The sequence below is a fragment of the Erinaceus europaeus genome, chromosome 23 (assembly GCF_950295315.1).
Source record: "Erinaceus europaeus chromosome 23, mEriEur2.1, whole genome shotgun sequence".
Taxonomy (NCBI): Eukaryota; Metazoa; Chordata; class Mammalia; order Eulipotyphla; family Erinaceidae; genus Erinaceus; species Erinaceus europaeus.
The window spans coordinates 13,487,878-13,511,839 of NC_080184.1; the positions used below are offsets into that span (position 1 = coordinate 13,487,878).

The 23,962-nt window shown below is 50.9% G+C and overlaps 1 protein-coding gene across 6 annotated transcripts in view; it reads right to left on the minus strand.

Moving 5' to 3' along the window:
• CACNA1A (calcium voltage-gated channel subunit alpha1 A) overlaps positions 1-23,962 on the minus strand; it is a 194,359-nt gene that overhangs the window by 152,978 nt on the left and 17,419 nt on the right. For all 6 annotated transcript variants that reach the window (XM_016192271.2, XM_016192270.2, XM_060181837.1 and 3 more), the window contains exons 2-3: positions 5,295-5,400; positions 1,474-1,613 (exon numbers count right to left, since the gene is read on the minus strand). In XM_016192271.2, the coding sequence (XP_016047757.2) occupies positions 1,474-1,613; positions 5,295-5,400 (246 nt within the window). The remainder of the gene's footprint in view (positions 1-1,473; positions 1,614-5,294; positions 5,401-23,962) is intronic.

A 23,962-nucleotide genomic window follows, 5' to 3' on the forward strand; every position in this document is an offset into this window, starting at 1 on the left:
CACCTGCAGACCTGCTTCACCGCCTGGGAAGCGACTCCCCTGCAGGTGGGGAGCCGGGGGCTCGAGCTTCTACCAACCTTTCTATCTACCTCTCTATCTCATCAAATACATAAAGGAAATATTACAAAGACTCTCTTGCCTGAGGCTCTGAGGTCCCAGGTTCAATCCCCATCAGCATCACCATCAGCCAGAGCTCAGCAGGGCTCTGGTTTAAAAATAAATAAACCCACCGAGACACAAAGGTCACAAGGTTCCTTAGTTGTCGTTGCACGAAAGACACCAGCCAATGTCAACAGAATTCCTGGGCCTCAGGGGAGGCAGAAATAAACACCTGTCACATTCACGTGGGCACCCAGTTCAGGGTCTTCTGTCCCTGTGGCTGTTGCCACTCGTACAAGCTCATGATGGAAACTGTCTCAACAGTTAAACGAGATTTCTTGGGACACAAATTTGAAAAACTCCTGAGGCACTGAGCTTGACTGGTCCACAGAAGTTTTCCTCTACGATCTCATCACAAAACAGTTCACCCTGTCCTGCCTCATATCTTAACCGCCTTTCAGACACCAAGTTGCAGATGCTACCATGACGCCAACCTGACTTCCCTGGGCAGACGCCCTCACCCATGTGTCCTAGCACCTCCCACCTCCCCAGAGCCCTGTCCCACCAGGGAAAGAAAGAAACGGGCTGGGAGTGTGAATCCACCTGCCAATGTCCATGTCCATTAAATAAATAAATAAACTATTTTAAAGAGAAAATGGGCAAATCTATCTAAATGTAGACAGTTCTAGAAATAATAATCAACTCATATCTGTGAGCTTGGGAGAAGCACTGCAGCTTCCAATGGAGGGAATGTGGGCACAGAACTCTGAGGATGGGAATGATTTGGAATTGGACCCTGGTATCTAACAATTTTGTAAACCACTATGAAAAAAAAAAAAACTAGGGATGGGGGTGGGGTTGTTTAGAATGATTTTTATGCAAAGAGACTCTCACTGCCTGAGGCTCCAGAGTCCGAGGTTCAATCCCCTGCACCACCACAAACCAGAACTTAACTGTGCTCTGGTAAAAAATACAAAAAATAATTTGAAAAAATAGAAAACTTAAAAAATTTTAATTACACACCCAGAGATTCCCACCATACAACACCCAATATAAAAATCAAGGAGAAAAAAAATACTGAAGTCAAGAAATCGCTCCCTTGCCAGGGAATCTGACACAGGGGATCGAGCCCCGTTCCTGCCAGACCTCTGCAAGGAGGGAATATTACTATCCCCTGATTCATGGCGTTGTTGGAAAAAAGACTGATGAGAAAACACATCTGGGGCATTTTTTGTTTGTTTGTTTTTGGAGGGAGGTTGAGGTCGCTTGTAAGGAGCTATTGTTCTAGTTGAAAAGTCTGTCAGACGTGGGAAATAGGGTTTTGAGTCACCAGAGAACCCCCCTCACACACACAAGGGCCTCAGCTCCACTTACCCTGTAAGAACCACCACGAAGTCCATCACATTCCAGCCGTTCCTCAAGTAGGAACCTTTGTGGAAGGCAAAGCCCAGGGCGATGATTTTGATCCCCGCCTCAAAACAAAAAATCCCAATGAAGTACGGCTCCGTATCATCCTGGAACGGGACAGAGAGAGAGGGAACAGTGAGCATCGGGGAGCCTGCCCAGCCCCCCACACACACACTCACACTCCCTGAACTACTCTGGCTCCTTCTCTCCTGCTATGGGTGGGGGTGTAGACAGCATTCAAAATAAATAAACAAGAAAACAGCTGGGGAGACAGCATGATGGTTCTGCAAACAGACCCTCCTGCCTGAGGCTCTAAGGTCCCAGGTTCCATCCCCAGCACCACCATCAGCCAGAGTTGAGCAGGGCTCTGAGCTATGTTTCTCTGTGTGTGTGTGTGTGTGTGTGTGTGTGTGTGTGTGTGTGTGTGTGTGTGTGTGCATATGTGTGTTCATACACATGCCCTTCACTGATAAAAAATGACCTTTTTGTGGCTCTGAGGTCCCAGGTTCAATCCCCAGCATCACCATCAGCCAGAGCTCAGTAGGGCTCTGAACTGAAAAAAAAAAAATTAGAAATTAAAAAAAAATAAAGAAATCTCACAAGGAACCGCGTGGTGGCACACCTGGTTGAGCTCACATGTTACCACGTACAAGGATCCAGGTTCAAGCCCCCAGACCCCACCTGCAGGGGCAACAGCTTCAAGAGTGGTGAAGTAGATCTGCAGCTATCTCTCTGCCTCTCTCCCTCTCTTGTCTCTCCATTCCTCTCAATTTCAGGCTGTCTCTATCCAATAGAGATAATTAAAATTTTTTCATCCCATATATGTACAGATTTTTTAGAAATCATCTCTCTGTCTTCCCCTGCTGTCTCAATTTGTCTTTATATCCAATAATAAATAAATAAATATCTTTTTTAAAAGAGAGAGAGTGCTGTGGTCTGTGCCTTTCTGATGTCTCTCTCTGTTATCTCTGTACTCTATGAATAAAAAACCATCCCCGAGTGGTGAGTTCATGAGTGTATTCATGAGGCCCCAGGGTCGCATTTAAAAATAATAATAATAATAATAAAAGGAATGAAATTGGAAAAGTTTTTGAGCCCCCAAGCACACTGTGAATTCACTCCCCGCCCCTGAGCAGGGACAGCCAGCCCCAGGGAGGGGACAGACATCAGACCTATCATTTCTTCCCACCCACAAAGGTCAGATCCCCAGGAGAGCACCCAGGGAGACTCAGGAATTAACAAGGAAGGATCAAGAAGGCCCCAGGGGGACCAGGCCACCGCCCCGCAGAGTGTCACCCAGCGAGCCCCTTTGAACAGGCGTCCTCTAGAGAGAAGGACACAGAAATATCATCAGACAGCAGAGATGGGAAGACAGGAAGAAGAGGAGAGGAAAACACACCTAGCACATCCCCTGGGGCGAGGGCGGTCAGCGCTAAGGCAAGCTCGGTCTGAAAGTCTTGTTTGTTTTGGCGTTTGGATTTTGTTGTTGTTTAACAACCCAGGAAAGGGCACAGGGGATAAAGCACTGGACTCTCAAGCTTGAGGTCCTGAGTTCCATACCCTGGTATTGCATTTTTTTTTTTCCATTTTATTGGACAAGACAGAGAAGTCAAGAGAGGTGGAGGAGACAGAGAGAAAGAGAGACACCTGCAGACCTGCTTCACCACTTGTGAAGCTTCCCCACTGCAGGTGGGGAGTGGGGGCTCGAACCCGGGTCCTTGTGCTTCCTACTGTGTGCGCTGAACAGGGTTCACCAGCGGCTGGCCCCCACCTTTCTTTTTTTTTTTTAAGAGACAGAGAAGCAAGAGAGAAAATAAAGAGACACCACACCAGCTGCTGTACGGACGGACCCGTGTGGTACTGGGGGTTCGAGCCCAGGCCTTCACACATGGACACAGTGTCCATGCTGCGGGGTGGGCAACCTCCCGGCCCTGCTGAGAATTCTTTGTTCCTGTTTTCTGAGGCAAGAGCCTCAAGTGTATCTGCCATAGCCCCACTCCCCCAGGAGAGAGAGAAAAGAGAGAGAGAGAGATCACAGCTTCCCCCAGAGCCCAAGCACTGCCCAAGTGGCACTGAGGCTTGAACCTGGACCAATCACCTCCTAAGGCTGGTCCCGACTGGTGAGGTAGCTCTCTGTTCCCTGGCTGATATATATATATATTTTTTTTTTCACACTGTAAAGACCAGAAAAGAAAGCAGTGTCTTGCATTTGCAAGGTATCAATTCTGGACTGACATTTCCTTTCCATTTATCTCACTTGAGAGAGGCAGAGATGAGAGAGGGAAGAAGGGAGGGAGCATAACAATGGACCTCTCCACCCTCCACAGCCCCACTATCTCCACCCTCCACAGCCCCACTATCTCCACCCTCCACAGCCCCACTATCTCCACCCTCCACAGCCCCGCTATCTCCACCCTCCACAGCCCCGCTATCTCCACCCTCCACAGCCCCGCTATCTCCACCCTCCACAGCCCCGCTATCTCCACCCTCCACAGCCCCGCTATCTCCACCCTCCACAGCCCCGCTATCTCCACCCTCCACAGCCCCGCTATCTCCACCCTCCACAGCCCCGCTATCTCCACCCTCCACAGCCCCGCTATCTCCACCCTCCACAGCCCCGCTATCTCCACCCTCCACAGCCCCGCTATCTCCACCCTCCACAGCCCCGCTATCTCCACCCTCCACAGCCCCGCTATCTCCACCCTCCACAGCCCCGCTATCTCCACCCTCCACAGCCCCGCTATCTCCACCCTCCACAGCCCCGCTATCTCCACCCTCCACAGCCCCGCTATCTCCACCCTCCACAGCCCCACTATCTCCACCCTCCACAGCCCCACTATCTCCACCCTCCACAGCCCCGCTATCTCCACCCTCCATGGGCTCCCTGGGTGCTGTGCCTGATGCTGAGAGAGGAGAGACCCCACAGCCATGCCCACCCTCCATGGGCTCCCTGGGTGCTGTGTCTGGTGCTGAGAGAGGAGAGACCCCACAGCCCTGCCCACCCTCCATGGGCTCCCTGGGTGCTGTCCATGGTGCTGAGAGAGGAGACACCCCACAGCCCTGCCCACCCTCCATGGGCTCCCTGGGTGCTGTGCCTGGTGCTGAGAGAGGAGAGACCCCACAGCCCTGCCCACCCTCCATGGGGCTCCCTGGGTGCTGTCCATGGTGCTGAGAGAGGAGACACCCCACAGCCCTGCCCACCCTCCATGGGCTCCCTGGGTGCTGTGCCTGGTGCTGAGAGAGGAGAGACCCCACAGCCCTGCCCACCCTCCATGGGGCTCCCTGGGTGCTGTGCCTGGTGCTGAGAGAGGAGAAACCCCACAGCCCTGCCCACCCTCCATGGGCTCCCTGGGTGCTGTGCCTGGTGCTGAGAGAGGAGAGACCCCACAGCCCTGCCCACCCTTCATGGGGTCCCTGGGTGCTGTGCAGAGACCCCACAGCCCTGCCCACCCTCCATGGGCTCCCTGGGTGCTGTGCATGGTGCTGAGAAAGGAGACACCCCACAGCCCTGCCCACCCTCCATGGGCTCCCTGAGTGCTGTGCAGGGTGCTAAGAGAGGAGAGACCCCACAGCCCTGCCCACCCTCCATGGGCTCCCTGGTGGTGCCAGGGGCTTGAACCCAGGCCCTCACACATATTGAATGTGGGTTCTGACCCACCTCCTGTCCCTGGTGTGAATCTTAACTCCAAGTCCCAGAGCCCATCCTGTCCCAGCCTAGCACCTGGCCCCGGAAAGGGGGTGGGTCACCCCTGGGGGAGCCCAACAGGCCCGGGGGCCACGTCACTCACCAGCCGCTCTGACATTGGGGTCTTGTCATTGTCAGGCAGGTGCTGTTCCAGGGCGAGGACGATGCAGTTGGCGATGATGGTGGCTAAAATCATGTATTCAAAGGGAGTGGCCAGGAGTCAAGGAAAATCGTTGCAGCTGGGAGCCCAGGGAAAGATGGTATGCCCACAGGTGCGCCCTCCTCCCCCCACTGCGGGTCCAGGCTTCACCCACCTGGTTGTCTCCCTGAGGACACCTCCTTATCACTGAATAGAGACAGAGAGAATTTGAGAGGGGAGAGGGAGAGAGACAGAGAGACCCCTGCAGCCCTGCTTCACCGCTTGTGAAGCTTCCCCCCTGCAGGTGGGAGCTGGGGCCTCGAACCCTGGTCCTTGTGCCCTGTAATGTGTGTGCTCAGTCAGGTGCAGCACTGCCCGGCCCCTTCTCCCCATCTTGGAGCCCTCCATCCAATACACGCCTCTTCTCTCTATATCTTTTATAAATTACTTGTTTATTTATTGCATAGAGACAGAGAGAATTTGAGAGGGGAGGGGGAGATAGAGAGGGAGAGAGACCCCTGCATTCTTGCTTCACCACTTGTGAAGCTTTTCCCCTGTAGGTGGGGACTGGGGGCTCAAACCCAGGTAATCAATCAGTTAAAAATAAATTCCCCATGGGACACAAGACATCAAACTCAGGGGCTCATGCCTGAAAGTTTACTGTCCGACCTCTACCAGCTGAGCCCTGTTCCCAGCCACTGACTCCACACCAGGATTTCTATCGACCGGTAGTGCCCCCCAAAAAGACACACAAACACCAATTCAAAGGGACACATTCAGCCCCGTTTTCACAGCTTCGTTATTCACAATCGCCATACAGTGGGCACAGCCTAAATGCCCGTCGTCAAATGATCGGCTAAAGAAATTATGGGATGGGATCCAGGAGGTGGCACAGTAGATAAATAAAGCACTGATCTCTCAAGAGTGAGGTCCTGAGTTCAATCCCCAGCAGTATATGTACCAGAGTGATGTCTGGTACTTTCTCTCTCTCCTCCTATCTTTCTCATGAATAAATAAATTCTTTAAAAAAAAGAAATTATGGATATATATATTATATATTTCATGGAATACTACTCTGTCATCAGAAAGGTGCCGTTGTGTCTTTTGGGACCAAAGGGATGGAATTGGAGCTTAGCAAAATAAGGAAAGTCAACTGCCAGATGATTTCAATCCTGGATGGAACCTAGAGATCTGATCCGCATGATCCTGGGAGGGAAAAAAAAATCAGCACCAAGTAAACTGTTTCTGAGACTCCAGTGGATCTTTGAGAGACAGGAGGGTGGGGACACAGGACTCTGGTGTTGGGTGGGGTGCGGTACTAGACACTGTTGTCTTTCACGATCATGTAACCCGTGATTCTTCACCAAAAAAAATAAATAAACAAAAACATGAATAACTGAGAGAGTAGGTGTTTCACAAATAGTCGTGCCAGGACAGGAGGGAGAGAGGGGGAGGAACTTGGGGTAGAGGAGGTCCTGCTTTCTGCATATCTCTCCCCCCACATCATCTCACACCCACCCAGGCCCCGTGAGCATGAAGAAGACACAGACCCTCACCCCAGAATATGCAATCCCCGACTAGCTCATGACCCAGAGATGGGGGGGGCTGGAAGCATGGAGCTGATGGCTCCAGGGAAGCCGCCTGGCTCCAGGCAGAGGCCAGCAGTCAATGTGTGGGGGGGTCTGGGGGATCTGGGGAGCTATGGGGGCTCTGAGGGGTCTCTGGGGGCTGTTTGGGGCTATGGGGGGCTGTGGGAGCTATGGAGATCTGTGGGGGTTCTGGGGGCTGTGGGAAATTCTGGAGGGGCTCTGGGGGTTCCAGGGGGCTCTGATGGGTTTGGGGGACTCTGTGGGGGCTGTGGGGGCTCTGAGTGCTCTTTGGGGGGCTCGGGGAGCTCTGATGGCTTCTGGGAGGCTCAGGGGGGCTACAGGGCTGTGGTGGGGATCTGAGAGACTCAGAAGGGGCTCTGGGGGCCGTGGTGGGGATCTGGGAGGCTCAGGAGGGGTTCTGGGAGGCTCTCGGATGCTGTGGGGGCTCTGAGTGCTCAGAGTCTATCTCTGCCCAGCTTGGCTGAGGATTCATAACTCTTGCCTTTTTTTTTTTTTCCTGATTCAGTCATTAGGGTTCCAGTTCCCTGGCTTCTGCTTTAGAGCTGAGCTGGCCTGCATCCTGCCCCTCCCCACCCCATCCCCCCTCACTGGTTGGGGGGGGTGGCAAGGGGGCCACCTTGTCAGCAGGTTCCAGAATCATCCACCAGCCCCAGAGGCTCAGGGGAGGAGGAGGTGGGGATGTGGAAGAGAGAGGAAAGGCAGACCCTGAAGTGACAGACTCTCGCTCTGGGGTGGTGGGGGCGAGTGCCTGTAGACCCGGAGAGGTTTTACTCACAGTCAGGAACCTTGAAGACCACCACAACCCCCAGACTGAGCGTGTGTGTGTGTGTGTGTGTGTGTCTGTGTGTGTGTCTGTGTCTGTGTGTGTGTGTGTGTCTGTGTGTGTGTGTCTGTGTGTCTGTGTGTGTGTGTGTGTGTGTGTCTGTGTGTCTGTGTGTGTGTGTGTGTGTGTGTGTGTGTGTGTCTGTGTGGGTCTGTGTGTCCCCAGCATCCTCCGCAGGGAAAGGAGAGAGGGTTCAGAACAGGGGGGGGATCACTTTACAAAGCAGACAGGATGCTTCAAAAAGGGGAGGAAGCAAGACTCAGGCAGGGCTAGGGGAGTCAGCATAAGGGGAGGGAGGGGAAGAAAAAAAGAAAGAAAGAGAAAAAGAAAGAAAGGTATAAAGAAAGGAAAGAAAGAGAAAGGGAGATAGAGAAGGAGAAAGAGAAAAAGAAAGAGAGAAAGGAGAAAAGAGAATAAAAGACTCTCCTGCCTGAGGTTCTGAGGTCCAAAGTTCAGTCCCCAGCATCACTATCAGCCAGAGCTGAGCAGGGCTCGGGGGTCTCTCTACCTATCTATCTATCTCTCATTTAGCAATAATTAACTAATTAGTTAAAAAAAAAGACCCAGGCAGGCAGAAGGTGCCAAGAAACTGAACTTTCTATTTCTGGGGCGCCTCCCCCCTCCCCAAGTCCCTGTGGCTGGTGTGAACATGAATTCAGGTGTGTTACCCCTGCATACCTTACTCTCCCTCTCTCTGCTCAGGGGAAGAAGAGGTCAAGGGGTAAGGGGGTGAGAAGCTGAGAGGGTCAGGGGGCCAGGGGGGCAGAGGGAGAGGAGTGAGTGAGAAGTTGAGGGGGTCAGAGGGTCAGAAAGGCAGGAGGTGAAGGGGTCAGGTCAGGGGTGAAGGGGAGAGGGAGGGGTCAGGAAGCAGCTGATGGGAAGGAAGGAGAGCAGACATGCTTCCCACGTGATTGACATGTGAGCTTCACACCGATACCTGCCTGTGTGTTTTTAACATTTATTTATTCATTTCCCCCTTTTGTTGCCTTTGTTTTTTTATTGTTGTAAATATTATTGTTGTTATTGATGTCTTTGTTGTTGGATAGGACAGAGAGAAATGGAGAGAGGAGGGCAAGACAGAGAGGGGGAGAGAAAGACAGACACCCGCAGACCTGCTTCACCGCCTGGGAAGCGACGCCCCTGCAGGTGGGGAGCCGGGGGTTTGAACCGGGCGGGATCCATATGCCGGTCCTTGCGCTTTGCGCCACCTATGCTTAACGGTTGCACAACCGCCTGACTCCCCTGCCTGTGTTTTTTAGATAGCTTTGAATTTTTATCTGTTATTTCATAGAAAGAAATTGAGAGGCGAGGGAGAGAGAGACAGAGACACCTGCAGCCCTGCTCCACCACTCATGAAGCTTCCCACCTGCAGCTGGGGACCAGGGGGCTCAAAACTGGGTTCCTTGTGTGTGGGAACATGCCCCACCTGGGCCCTGTCTGTGTTTCTGTCACGTCTTATCCCACATTGGTTTCACACCCATCACCCTGCTCCCCCAACTCTTCCACTGGAAGACTATGGAAAGTCAACGAATAGAAACAGAATTCCTTTACAATCCAACAACCCCTACTCTCAGGCATTTACCCAGAAGACACACCAACACTAACCAGAAGAGACCCTGTGTTCATAGCTGTATTATTCACAATCGCCAAAGAGTAAACGCAGCCTAAACGTCCATCAACCGACGACTGGATAAAGAAGTTATGGGACGCTGGATTTGAGGCCAAGCAGCCCTTGAGAGCTCCAGGAACCAAGGAACACCATGGGGGTGACACTGTGCTTTGCTGCCCCTGTTCCTCCTCCCTCTTTCTCTCTCCCCGTCTCCCTCCCTCATCCCTCCCTCCCCTGCTCTGCAAAAACACGACATAAAAAATGGGTCAGGGGCCGGGTGGTGGTGCGACCGGTTAATCAGACATACTACCTACCATATGCAAGGACCCGGGTTCCAGCCCCCACTCCTCACAGCAGGGCCGCAGGTGTCTCTCCTTCCCTCTCGCTCTCCCCCTCCCTGTCGATTTCTCTGTCTTGTTCCCTCAAGTGTAACAAAAAGAAATGGGGGAAATCCACCAGGAGCAGTGGATTTGTAGTACTGGCACCAAGCCCCATAGATAAATAATAAAATAAGAATAATATCAAGTAAAAGGAGAGAAGGAAAGAAAGAGAGAGAGGAAGGAAGGAGGGAAAGAAGGAAGGAAGGAAGGAAGGAAGGAAGGAAGGAAGGAAGGAGAAAGAAAGGGAAATGAAAGAAAAATTGAGTCAGGGAGATGGCTCCACAGCTTAAAGCTCACACATACACTTGAGGTCCTAGGTTCAGTCCCTGGACCGCAAGCAAAAATATTTGTAAATGTCTTTTATTTGTTTTATTTTAATGAGAGCTACAGAGAGGAAGATACAAAAAGCCCAGAGCCCTGCTCAGCTCTGGCTGATGCTGGTGTTGGGGACTGAACCTGGGACCTCAGAGCCTCAGGCAGGAGTCTTTTGCAGAACCATCCTGCTGTCTCCCCAGCCCACAATTTTCTTTACTTTTTTCTTTCATTAACCACCAATTTAGACCGACCGACAGTCATGTTCTCTCCTAAGCCTTCCCTCATTCCCCACCCAACAGGTCAAAGAAATAACCATGTCCACCCCCCACCACGTCAGGCGTGTTCACTCCTCACAAGGGGTGTTTAACAGCCACAGCCCTGGAATCACAGAGGAAGGACAAGGACTGAGCTCAGGGCTGCCTGGCAGACTTTCAACTGGCCTAGGAAGCAGGCTCAATTCCACCGCATCTCAAGGTCCTTTCAGACTACTTTATTTTATTTTATTTTATTTTACTTTATTTTATTTTATTTTGCCTCCAGGGTTATCGCTGGGGCTCAGTGCCAGCACTTTGAATCCACTGTTCCTGGTGGCCATTTTTTCCATTTTATGGGCTACGACAGAGAGAAACTGAGAGAAGAGGGGAAGACAGAGAGGGAGAAAGAAAGACAGACACCTGCAGACCTGCTTCACCGCTAGTGAATCAACCCCCCTGCAGATGGGGAGCCGGGGGCTCGAACCGGGATCCTCAGATGCTTGAGCTTCGTACTGTGTGCACTTAACTGGGTGCCCTCTCTGAAGACATTTATAAAGACCTGCATCTCACACACTGAGTATAAATGTCCAAAAGAAAAAATAAAACCACACAGACTCTGACTCTCCCCCCCACCCCTCCCCATCAATAGGTCAAATGCAAAAAGGAAAAAAAAAACTTCATAAGTTTCGAACCCTGTGCAATGTACTTTTTGTAAAATTTTCTCCCCAGGAGTTGAATTGTTCTGTGGATAACTGAGAAATGTTACGCACGTACAAACTATTGTATTTCACTGCTGACTGTAAACCGTTCATGCCCCAAAAAAGAATTTAAAAAAAATATATTCCCCCCACCCTGTCTTCCCGCCCCAGACACACACAAAGCGTTCTGGCATTCTGAAAATAAGAGATGCCCGCCCAGAGGCCAGGAAGACCATGCTTCTTTCTGCTTGGAAAATTGGAAACGGAAGTCAGAGAAATCGTAAAACACACGACAGGGGCTGTGGAGAGTCGAGGAGGGGGTAGGGAACTGGGTCCAACTTTGATACTGGGCAAGAGAGATTCCTTCTCTCTCTTTCTCACTTCAGTTTATTTATTATTGGATAGAAATAATGTATTTATTATTTATTATTAGAGAGAAATTGAGAAGGGAGAAAAAGAGGGAAAGTGACAGACTCCAGCAGCCCTGCTTCACACGTGAAGCTCCCCCCTGCAGGTGAAGTGTGAAGCTTCCCCCCTACAGGTGGGGACCAGGGACTCAAACCCGGGTCCTTCTTCACTGAAATGTGAGCACTTAACCAGGTGCACCACTGCCTAGCTCCAAATGATTCTTTCGCTTGCAGTCAGTCTCCTTGTAAATAAAACTGCTAATAACTAGGATGGCTACTCTTAAAAGACTTACTTATGGGAGTCGGGCAGTAGCACAGCAGGTTAAGCACAGGTGACGCAAAGCGCAGGGACCGGCATAAGGATCCTGGTTCGAGCCCCCGGCTCCCCACCTGCAGGGGAGTCGCTTCACAAGCGGTGAAGCAGGTCTGCAGGTGTCTGTCTTTCTCTCCCCCTCTCTGTCTTCCCCTCCCCTCTCCATTTCTCTCTGTTCTGTCCAACAATGACGACATCAATAGTAACTACAACAATAAGACAACAAGGGCAACAAAAGGGTTTAAATAAATAAATAAATATTTTTTTAAAAAAGACTTATTTCTGTGAGAGAGACTGAGAAGCCCTTTGGCGGGATCAGGGCCGCTGGGGTGTCAAGCGTCAGGCAGGCAAGTCCTGTGCCCTGATACTGGGATGTCTCCCCTGTCCAAATCACAACCATTTCCCATTTCTTCCCTCCCTTCTTCCTTCCTGTCTTTCTTTCATTCTTTCCTTCTTTCTTTTTCTATCTTTTTTACCCGGGTAATTCTCTGCTTCTTTCCGTCACACTAGGGCACCACAGATGAGTCAAGTTCCCTTAGTGCAGTTCTGAACACATTCACCTCACAGAGACGATTAGATCTGCTCTGATCCAAAATATAGCAGGGGAGGGAAGTTGGCTCACTTCAGAGAGAGGGAACAGTACTCGCTGTGTGTGTGGCGCAAGATTTAAGCTCCAGTCAGTGCCCTGCACAGCACCCAGGGAACCCATGGAGGGTGGGCAGGGCTGTGGGGTCTCTCCTCTCTCAGCACCATGGACAGCACCCAGGGAGCCCATGGAGGGTGGGCAGGGCTGTGGGGTCTCTCCTCTCTCAGCACCAGGCACAGCACCCAGGGAGCCCCATGGAGAGTGGGCAGGGCTGTGGGGTCTCTCCTCTCTCAGCACCCTGCACAGCACCCAGGGAGCCCATGGAGGGTGGGCAGGGCTGTGGGGGTCTCTCCTCTCTCAGCACCAGGCACAGCACCCAGGGAGCCCATGGAGGGTGGGCATGGCTGTGGGGTCTCTCCTCTCTCAGCACCAGGCACAGCACCCAGGGAGCCCATGGAGGGTGGGCAGGGCTGTGGGTCTCTCCTCTCTCAGCACCATGCACGGCACCCAGGGAGCCCAGGAGGGTGGGCAGGGCTGTGGGGTCTCTCCTCTCTCAGCACCAGGCACAGCACCCAGGGAGCCCATGGAGGGTGGGCAGGGCTGTGGGGTCTCTCCTCTCTCAGCACCATGGACAGCACCCAGAGAGCCCATGGAGGGTGGGCAGGGCTGTAGGGTCTCTCCTCTCTCAGCACCAGGCACAGCACCCAGGGAGCCCCATGGAGGGTGGGCAGGGCTGTGGGGTCTCTCCTCTTTCAGCATCATGGACAGCACCCAGGGAGCCCCATGGAGGGTGGGCATGGCTGTGGGGTCTCTCCTCTCTCAGCACCATGCACAGCACCCAGGGAGCCCATGGAGGGTGGGCAGGGCTGTGGAGTCTCTCCTCTCTCAGCACCATGCACAGCACCCAGGGAGCCCATGGAGGGTGGGCAGGGCTGTGGGGTCTCTCCTCTCTCAGCACCATGGACAGCACCCAGGGAGCCCATGGAGGGTGGGCAGGGCTGTAGGGTCTCTCCTCTCTCAGCACCAGGCACAGCACCCAGGGAGCCCCATGGAGGGTGGGCAGGGCTGTGGGGTCTCTCCTCTTTCAGCATCATGGACAGCACCCAGGGAGCCCCATGGAGGGTGGGCATGGCTGTGGGGTCTCTCCTCTCTCAGCACCATGCACAGCACCCAGGGAGCCCATGGAGGGTGGGCAGGGCTGTGGAGTCTCTCCTCTCTCAGCACCATGCACAGCACCCAGGGAGCCCATGGAGGGTGGGCAGGGCTGTGGGGTCTCTCCTCTCTCAGCACCATGGACAGCACCCAGGGAGCCCATGGAGGGTGGGCAGGGCTGTGGGGTCTCTCCTCTCTCAGCACCATGCACAGCACCCAGGAAGTCCATGGAGGGTGGGCAGGGCTGTGGGGTCTCTCCTCTCTCAGCATCCTGCACAGCACCCAGGGAGTCCATGGAGGGTGGGCAGGACTGTGGGATCTCTCCTCTCTCAGCACCCTGCACAGCACCCAGGGAGCCCCATGGAGGGTGGGCAGGGCTGTGGGGTCTAAAGTTCCACCCCCAGCATCACACGTGCCTGAGCCACACTCTGTATCTCTGTCTCCCTGTCCCCATCAATAAGCAAACTAGACCTCTAAAACAAAATTAAACCACCCTGCCAGATTGATCGGACCAAGTTCTGAGACCTTCACATCAGCACTGCCCACGGCCCAACCCCCCAGACCCAGTCCTTGTTCCCCCACAGCCCAGCCGCAGGAAGATCCCGGGACAGGGCAGACAACGTCCTGGCTCTGACGATGACAGAGGCCTACTGGAGGCCACCCGGGCCACGCTGAATAAATAATGACCCATCCATTTAGAGGGAGACGGTGAAGCCTTTTAAAAAATGGGGGGTGTGTGAGGAGATGGGCTGATGGCAGAACTTGAAGTTCCCAGGCTGCAGGCTGGGTGGGGGTGGGGAGAGAATGGCAGCTGCACGGGAGCTGGGCCACTTCCTGGGTCACAAGAGATTTAGTTTAAAAAAAAAACATTTTTAGGAGAGAGAATCAGAGCAATGCTCAGCTGTGGTACATGGTAGTGCTGGGAATTTCTGAGATATCAGGCATGAAACTTTGATTCACTACTGTTAGTTTCCTTTCTTTGCGAGGAAGAGAGAGAGGGAAGAGACCCCACAGCTCTGCCCACCCTCCATGGGGCTCCCTGGGTGCTGTGCAGGGTGCTGAGAGATGAGAGACCCCACAGCCCTGCCCACCCTCCATGGGCTCCCTGGGTGCTGTGCCTGGTGCTGAGAGAGGAGAGACCCCACAGCCCTGCCCACCCTCCATGGGGCTCCCTGGGTGCTGTCCATGGTGCTGAGAGAGGAGAGACCCCACAGCCCTGCCCACCCTCCATGGGCTCCCTGGGTGCTGTGCAGGGTGCTGAGGAGACATCTCACACTTGAGAGCCCAACACTTCAGCCACCATGTCACCTTCCCAGACCACACTTCATCTGATTTTGAAGACTTGTTTTGTTCATGAGCCGGGGGGGGGGGGGGGGGGGGGGCTGGGCGGGGGGGGGGGGGAGACAGAGGAGCAGAAGAGGCTGAACCCAGAGCCTGTAGCACGAGCCCCACCTGCCAGCTCAGCCATTTCCCTGATCGCATCCTAAGGTTTCTCTTGAGCCAATCAATCTTTTATAGAAAATGTTAATGGATGTGTATTTTTCCTATAATGAATTGACTTTTTGACCAGTATCCAGGACAGCCACTTTGCCAGCCTGTGACATCTGCTTCTCCAGCAAGTCCTCCGGCTCACCGACACCCCACCCGCCAGAACCCACTGGGTATTCGGGCATTCAGTATAGACCCAGGGCTCTCGAGAACACAGTTTCACCAGTCCTGCCTGACTGCTTCTGACTTCTGACGACAGACAGACAGGTGGCAGGTAAGTAGAAAGATGACAGGTACATAGGTAGGTAGGTAGGCAGATGACAGGCAGTCAGATAGACAGAGAGTATATAGATGACTCATTGATTGGCATGTACATGATGGACAGAATAGATAAGATAAATATATAATAGATTATTGGCAGATAGATGATATGCATAAGATGATAGGTAGATAAATAGATAGGATAGGTAGATAGATACAGATGATATGTAGATGATGGATGGATGGATGAATAGATAGATAGATAGATAGATAGATAGATAGATAGATAGACAGGACAGGTAGACAGATACAGATGATATGTAGATGATGGATGGATGGATGAATAGATAGATAGATAGATAGATAGATAGATAGATAGATAGATAGATAGGACAGGTAGACAGATACAGATGATATGTAGATGATGGATGGATGGATGAATAGATAGATAGATAGATAGGACAGGACAGGTAGACAGATACAGATGATATGTAGATGATGGATGGATGGATGGATGAATAGATAGATAGATAGATAGCTATGTAGATAGATAGAACAGGTAGACAGATACAGATGATAAGTACATGATAGATAGATAGATAGATAGATAGATAGATAGATAGATAGACAGACAGACAGACAGACAGACAGACAGACAGGACAGGTAGACAGATACAGATAATATGTAGATAATGGATGGATGGATGGATGGATGAATGGATGGATGAGTAGATGATAGATAGATATGTAGATAGAACAGGTAGACAGATACAGATGATAAGTACATGATAGACAGATAGATAGATAGATAGATAGATAGATAGATAGATAGATAGGACAGGTAGACAGATACAGATAATATGTAGATAATGGATGGGTGGATGGATGGATGAGTAGATGACAGATAGATACATAGATAGATAGATAGATAGATAGATAGATAGATATGTAGATAGATAGAACAGGTAGACAGATACAGATGATAAGTACATGATAGATAGATAGATAGACAGACAGACAGACAGACAGGACAGGTAGACATACAGATGATAGGTAGATGATGCATGGATGGATGAACAGATAGACAGGACAGGTAGACAAACAGATGATAGGTAGATGATGGATGGATAGATGGATGGATGGATGGATGGATGGATGGATGGATGGATGAATGGATGGATGGGACAGGCAGACAAACAGATGATAGGTAGATGATGGATGGATAGATGGATGGATGGATGGATGGATAGATAGGACAGGTAGACATACAGATGATAGGTAGATGATGGATGGATGGATGGATGGATGGATGGATGAATAGACAGATATGACAGGTAGACATACAGATGATAGGTAGATGGATGGATGGATGACTAGACAGATAGATAGATAGATGGATGGATGGACAGATGGATACACGGATGGATGGATGGATGGATGGACCATAGACAGATAACATAGCACCAAAGCTTCCTTCCTCCAGTGTGCTGGGGGCTGGACTGGAACCAGGTTCCCACACAGGACAAAGCCAGTGCACATTCACCTGAGCTCCCTCACTACCTTCCCCAGCCCCACCCCACCCCCCACTCCCCGCCTCCCAGCTCCACAGCTCCAAGGAGATCTCAGGGTGTAACCCCCAGCTCAGGGGCCAGGAGCCTCACACGGGCACCCTGAGGTCCCGGGGTTGACTCCAGACACCAGGAAAACAGACAGGCCAGCAGCCAGAAAACACCCAGAACATTCACAGGGAAGGTTTTCCAAGTCCTGCACAAGATCAGTGAGAAATAACCACGTGTAAAAAGATCCAGTCCTGCCATCCTCAGATGCACCCGGGAGACATGTTGCTGCAAGCAGACAGACTGACAAGATGCCACTCTACTTGTGAGGCTACCGGTGCCTCGTGTCTGTATAGGCATCCAGAAGTACCTCCTATAAACAGTATCACAATGACTCTTAAGAACAGGGCTGGAGAGATGGCACAGGGGTTCTGCAACAAGACTCTCCTGCCTGAGACACTGAGGTCCCACGTTCAATTCCCAGCACCACCATCAGCCAGAGCTAAGCAGGGTTCTGGTCTCTCTACCTCTTGCTCATTAAAATAAAGCAAATAGGGAGCCGGGCAGTAGCGCAGCAGGTTAAGCACACATGGCACGAAGCACAAGGACCAGCGGAAGGATCCTGGTTCAAGCCCCCGGCTCCCTACCTGCAGGGGAGTCGCTTCACAAGCAGTGAAACAGGTCTGCAGGTGTCTGTCTTTCTCTCCCCCCTCTGTCTTCCCCTCCTCTCTCCATTTCTCTCTATCCTATCCAACAACGACATCCATGGCAACAATAACAAGGGCAACAAAAAAATGGGGAAAATGGCCTCCAGGAGCAGTAAATTCATGGTGCAGGCACTGAGCCCCAGCAATAACCCTGGAGGCAAAAAATATAATAAAATTAAAAATAAAAGTAAAACAAATAACCCCCACACCTACATCTAATCTTAGACATGGTGCCCAGACTGTTAAATGGGGAAAAGAGAGTCTCTTCAACAAACAGTGTTGGAAAAATATGGTTAGGACATGCAGAAGAATGAAACCGAACCACTGTATTTCACCAAACACAAAAGTAAATCCCAAATGGATCAAGGAATTGGATGTTAGACCAGAAACTACCTTAGAGTAAAATATTGGCAGAAATCTTTTCCATCTAAATTTTATAGGCATTTTCAATGATACAAATCCAATTACAACGAAGATTAAAACGAAAATAAACCAGTGGGAGTACATCAAATTAAAAAGCTTCTGCATAGCAAAAGAAACCACCACCAAAACAAAGATAGCCCTCACAGACTGGGAGAAGATCTTTATATGCCATATGTCAGACAAGAGGCCAGGAACCAAAATATATAAAGAACTCACCAAACTCAGCAACAAGAAAACAAACGACCCCATCCAAAAATAGGGAGGGTCACAAACAGAATATTCACCAGAGAAGAGACCTAAAGGGCCGAGAAACACATGAAAAAATGCTCCAAGTCACTGACTGTCAGAGAAATGCAAATTAAGACAACAATGAGATACCACTTCACCCTTGTGAGAATGTCAGACATCAGAAAAGGTAGCAGCAACAAATGCTGGAGAGGGTGTGGGGAAAAGGGACCCTCCTGCACTGCTGGTCGGAATGTCAATTGGCCCAAGCCCTTTGGACTTCACCAGTGTGTCCTAGAACCTCCCCTCCCCAGAGCCCTGCCCCACTAGGGAAAGAGAGAAACAGGCTGGGGGTGTGGATCCACCTGCCAACACCCATGTTGAGTGGAGAAGCAATGACAGAAGGCAGAACTCCCACCTTCTGCACCCCATAAAGAATTTGGGTCCGGGAGTCAGGCGATAGGTAGCGCAGCAGGTTAAGCGCACATGGCACAAAGCGCAAGGACTGGTGTAAGGATCCTGGTTCGAGTCCCCGGCTCCCCACCTGCAGGGGAGTCACTTCCCAGGCGGTGAAGCAGGTCTGCAGGTGTCTGTCTTTCTCTCCCTCTCTCTGTCTTCCCCTCCTCTCTCCATTTCTCTCTGTCCTATCCAACAATGACATCAATAACTACAACAATAACCACAACAAGGCTACAACAACAAGGGCAACAAAAGGGGGGAAAAATGGCCTCCAGGAGCAGTGGATTCATGGTGCAGGCACTGAGCCCCAGCGATAACCCTGGAGGCAAAAAAAAAAAAAAAGAATTTGGGTCCATGCTCCCCTTCCGGTGGAGGGGCTGAGACATGGAACACTGGTGGTAGGAACTGTACGAATTGTGCCCCCTCTTATCCCACAACCTTGTCACCATTATTAAGTCACTAATAATACTAGCAAGAAGAAGAAGTTAAAAAATCAGGAAACACACAGCGGAACTGGGGCTGGAGCTGGCGTAGTCCTCCAAAGTCAAAGACTCTGGGGTGGAGGAGAGGGTCCACATCCTAGAACATGATGGCAGAGGAGGCTGAAGTGGGGGTTGAATTGTGATATGGAAAACTGAGAAATGTTACACCAATAAATAAAAGATATAAAACAAAAGGAGGGAGCCGGGCGGTAGCGCAGCGGGTTAAGCGCACGTGGCGCCAAGCACAAGGACCGGTGTAAAGATCCCAGTTCAAGCCCCCGGCTCCCCACCTGCAGGGGAGACACTTCCCAGGCGGTGAAGCAGGTCTGCAGGTGTCTGTCTTTCTCTCCCCTCTGTCTTCCCCTCCTCTCTCCATTTCTCTCTGTCCTATCTAACAATGGCGACATCAATAACAACAGCAATAATAACTACAACAATAAAAAAACAAGGGCAACAAAAGGGAAAATAAATTTTTAAAAAAAAAACAAGTGTATACAGAGAAAATAGATCTGTCACAGGACACAGTCATTCCACTGCTAAGGACTTAGCCATAGACTAGAAAAGACACACACACACACACACACACACACACACACACCATGGACCCAAGAAGACTCAGTGTAACTCTCACCACACAATCCAAGACATGACACAACCTGGGATTCCAAAGACTGGAGAGAGAACTCAGAAGTCGCTCAGTTCCACTAGACAGAAAGGCCCCCCAGCATCTCCCTTTCCAAACACCAAATTTCTTTTTTTTTTCCTTTATTATACTTATTTATTTTCCCTTTTGTTGCCCTTATTGTTTTATTGTTGCTGTTGTTACTGATGTACTGATGTTGTCATTGTTGGCTAGGACAGAGAGACATGGAGAGAGGAGGGGAAGACAGAGGGGGAGAGAAAGACAGACACCTGCAGCCCTGCTTCACCGCCTGGGAAGCGACTCCCCTGCAGGTGGGGAGCCGGGGGCTCGAACCGGGATCCTGACGCCGATCCTTGCGCTTTGCGACACATGCGCTTAACTGCTACACGACCACCGACTCCCCAAACACCAAATTTCTAAGCACCTAGGCCCAGGCCCAGAGTCGTGTACAAGTTACCGTGCGCAAGGACCCAGGTTCGAGCCCCCTACCCCAGGTCCCTACCTGAAGGCGGAAAGCTTCATGAATGAGGAAGCAGGGCTGCCTGCAGGTGTCTCTCTGTTTCTCTCCCTATCTTCCCTCCCCTCTCTATGTAACAATATATAAATACTTTTTAAAAAGAAGAGAAAGAGAGAAAGCTGGAGACAGATATTCTGCTCTCTCTCCCCACCCATCTCCAGGGGTCTGTTGGTATAACCAAGGAAGCTTCAGAGAAAACGGTTGTTTCCAAGACAAAGCCAGCCCCTTCCCGGGGTTCAGATAAATGACTATCTTTGTCCTGCGTCCAGCACGCCCAGTGGCCTGACTTGGCTGGAACCCCAGTGACCATCTGCAGACACACATACACACACACCCTGTGGGGCACAGAGCTGTTGGCAGGCTGCAAATCCACTTTTCTCATCCAGAACGGGGTGGGGGCAGGGGTGGAGGGAAGGGGGGGGGAGGGAGAGAGAGAGAGAGAGGAGGAAAGGAGAGAGACCTGCGGGTCCCGGTGGTGGTGCACCTGGTTGAGCACACCTGTTACAATGTGCAAGGACCAGGATTTGGCCCCCTGGTCCCCACCTGCAGGGGGGAAGCTTCATGAGTGGTGGAGCAGGGTTGCAGGTGTCTCTCTGTCTCTCTCCCTATCACCCACCTCTTCTCAATTTTTGGCTGTCTCTACCTAATAAATAAAAATAATAAAAATAATCCAAAAAGATCTGTGTACACATATGTTCTTGGCAGTACAAGTTGTAATAGCCAAAACCTGGAAGCAACCCAGGTGTCCAAACACAGATGAGTGGCTGAGCAAGTTGTGGTCTAGATACACAATGGAATACTACTCAGCTATAAAAAATGGGGACTTCACCTCTTTCAGCCGATCTTGGATAGACCTTGAAAAATTTATGTTAAGTGAAATAAGTCAGAAACGGAAGGATGATTATGGGATGATCTCACTCTCAGGCAGAAGTTGAAAAACAAGATCAGAAAAAAAAAACACAAGTAGAACCTAAACTGGAATTGGAGTATCGCAACAAAGTAAAAGACTCTGGGGTGGGTGGGTATGGAGAATACAGGTCCAAGAAGGATGACAGAGGACCTAGTGGGGGTTGTATTGTTATATGGGAATCTGGGGAATGTTACGCATGTACAAACTATTGTATTTACTGTAGAATGTAAAACATTAATTCCCTAATAAAGAAATTTAAAAATAATAATAATAATATAGAGTAGGGCACCAAAGTAAAAACCCTGTGGTGAGGGGGAGGGTGGACATTCTGCAGGGGGGGGGGTACGGGGTGGTGAATGGGAGGGGACACAGACTTTTGGTGGTGGGAATGGTGTCTATGTACACTCCTATTAAATTGTAGTCAGATAAATCACTATTTAATTAATATGAGAGGGGAAAAATTGTATGTCTCGAACTTTTTAAAACACAGACTGAGTCTTTTTAATACATAGGCTGAGTCTTTGATATGTTGACTCTCTCAAAAGCCTAGACCAGGGAGAACAGAAGCAACCCAGCATCTTGTATATAGCACAGCTATATACAAGATGCTGGGTATTATACAGCAAACCCTAACAAAGGGACTTTTCAAAGTTAACCCAGTTACCAAATAATGTGATGATAACAATAACTATCCATTGTCTTCTTGAACCCTAAGACAGCAGGAACCTCACATTTCCACTATAGAGCCTATATTTCTCCCAGTCCTGGAACCTTAGGGTGGGGGGCACACTTTCCTGCATGCTTCTCCCAATTCTTATCAAATAACATTGCATCCGCCGATCACAACCTAATCAACGCAATGAGTGCCACCCCAGCATGCTTCACTTCAGACGGTGTCCAGAGACTTCAGGTGTGGAATGACAAGCCTTCAGCTTCATTACTCGGGTGAGACCTTTCCTTTCATAGTATTCTCTAATTCCATTCCAGGTGGTCCACTCCCCAATAAAGCCCCCAAACCTAGATATAGTCCAGGTCCCCTGAGATAGAGCATAGGTTCACACGTGCCCATAAACCAGGGAAAAATATATACCTGAAAGCAGAAGTACACAAGAGTCTGCAGGGAATACCCCCCAACACTTTGTCTGCACTATTCCAGCCTTTAGGTCCATGATTGTTCAACAATTTGTTTGGCTTTGTATGTTGACTCTCTTTTCAGCCACCAGGTTCCAGATGCCAACAAGATGCAACCAGACTTCCCTGGACAGACAACCCCACCAATGTGTCCTGGAGCTCCACTTCCCCAGAGCCCCACCCCACTAGGGAAAGAGAGAGGCAGACTGGGAGTATGGATCGACCAGTCAATGCCCATGTTCAGTGGGGAAGCAATTACAGAAGCCAGACCTTCCAACTTCTGCAACCCACAACGACCCTGGGTCCATATTCCCAGAGGGATAGAGAGTGGGAAAGCTATCAGGGGAGGGGATGGGATACGGAGATCAGGTGGTGGGAATTGTGTGGAGTTGTACCCCTCCTATCCTACGGTTTTGTCAATGTCTCCTTTTTAAAATAAATAAATATAATAATAAAAAATATAAAACCAGAGGGTCAGGTGGTAGTGCAGCAGGTTAAGGACCGGCGTGAGGATCCCGGTTTGAGTCCCCGGCTCCCCACCTGCAGGGGAGTTGCTTCACAGGCAGTGAAGAGTCTGCAGTGTCTGTCTTTCTCTGCCCCTGTCTTCTCCTTCTCTCTCCATTTCTCTCTGGCCTATCCAACAACAACAACATCAATAACAATAATAATAATCACAACAACGATAAAACAAGGGAAATAAAATGGGAAAAAATAGTCTCCAGGAGTAGTGGATTCATAGTGCAAGCACCGAGCCCCAGCAATAACCCTGATGGCAAAATAATAATAATAAAAACGAGAGGGGGCAGGGTGGTAGTGCAGCGGGTTGAGCGCACATGGCAAGAAGCACAAGGACGGGCACAAGGATCCAGGTTCAAGCCCCCGGCTCCCGACCTGCGGGGGGGGGGGGGGTCACTTCACAGGCAGTGAAGCAGGTCTGCAGGTGTCTGTCTTTCCTTCCTCTTTCCATTTCTCTCTGTCCTATCCAACAACAACAACAGCAATAACAACAAGGGCAACAAAATGGAAAAAATGGCCTCCAGGAGCAGTGGATTCGTAGTGCAGCTACCGAGCCCCAGTGATAACCCTGGAGGCAAAAGGAAAAAAAGAGAGAGAGTGAGAGCGACCTGCAGGCCCACTTCACCACTCGCGAAGCTTCCTGCTGCAGGTGGGGACCGGGGGGCTTGAACCTGGGTCCTCACGTGTGGTAACATAGGCACTCTACCACATGAGCCACCCCCTTGTCCTTTTAATTTCCCACTGTCAGGCAGAGGCAATAAAGGAAGAGAGAGAAGGAAAGACACCACAGCCCCACCTCGCCTCGCCGCTCGTGAAGCTTCCTGTGTGCACGGTGCTCCTGTGTGGTGGCTCGGGGGGAGTTCGAACCCAGGTCCCAGAGCGTGGCAAAGCGTGTATTCAGACACCTGGGTAAGAACCCGGGTTCGAGCCCCTGATTCCCACCTGCAGGAGAAGGACGCTGCATGAGCAGTGGAGCGAATGTATGTCCAGAGAAATATTTCAGCCGCAAGAACACAGGACCCTGAGTTTAGTCCCCAGCATCACATGTGCCAGAAGGAGGCTTCTGCTTCTCTCCTCTCCCTCCCTCTCCCCCTCCCCCTCCCTCCCTCCCTCTCCCCCTTCCTCCCTCTCCCTCCCTCTCCCTTCCTCTCCCCCTTCCTCCCTCCC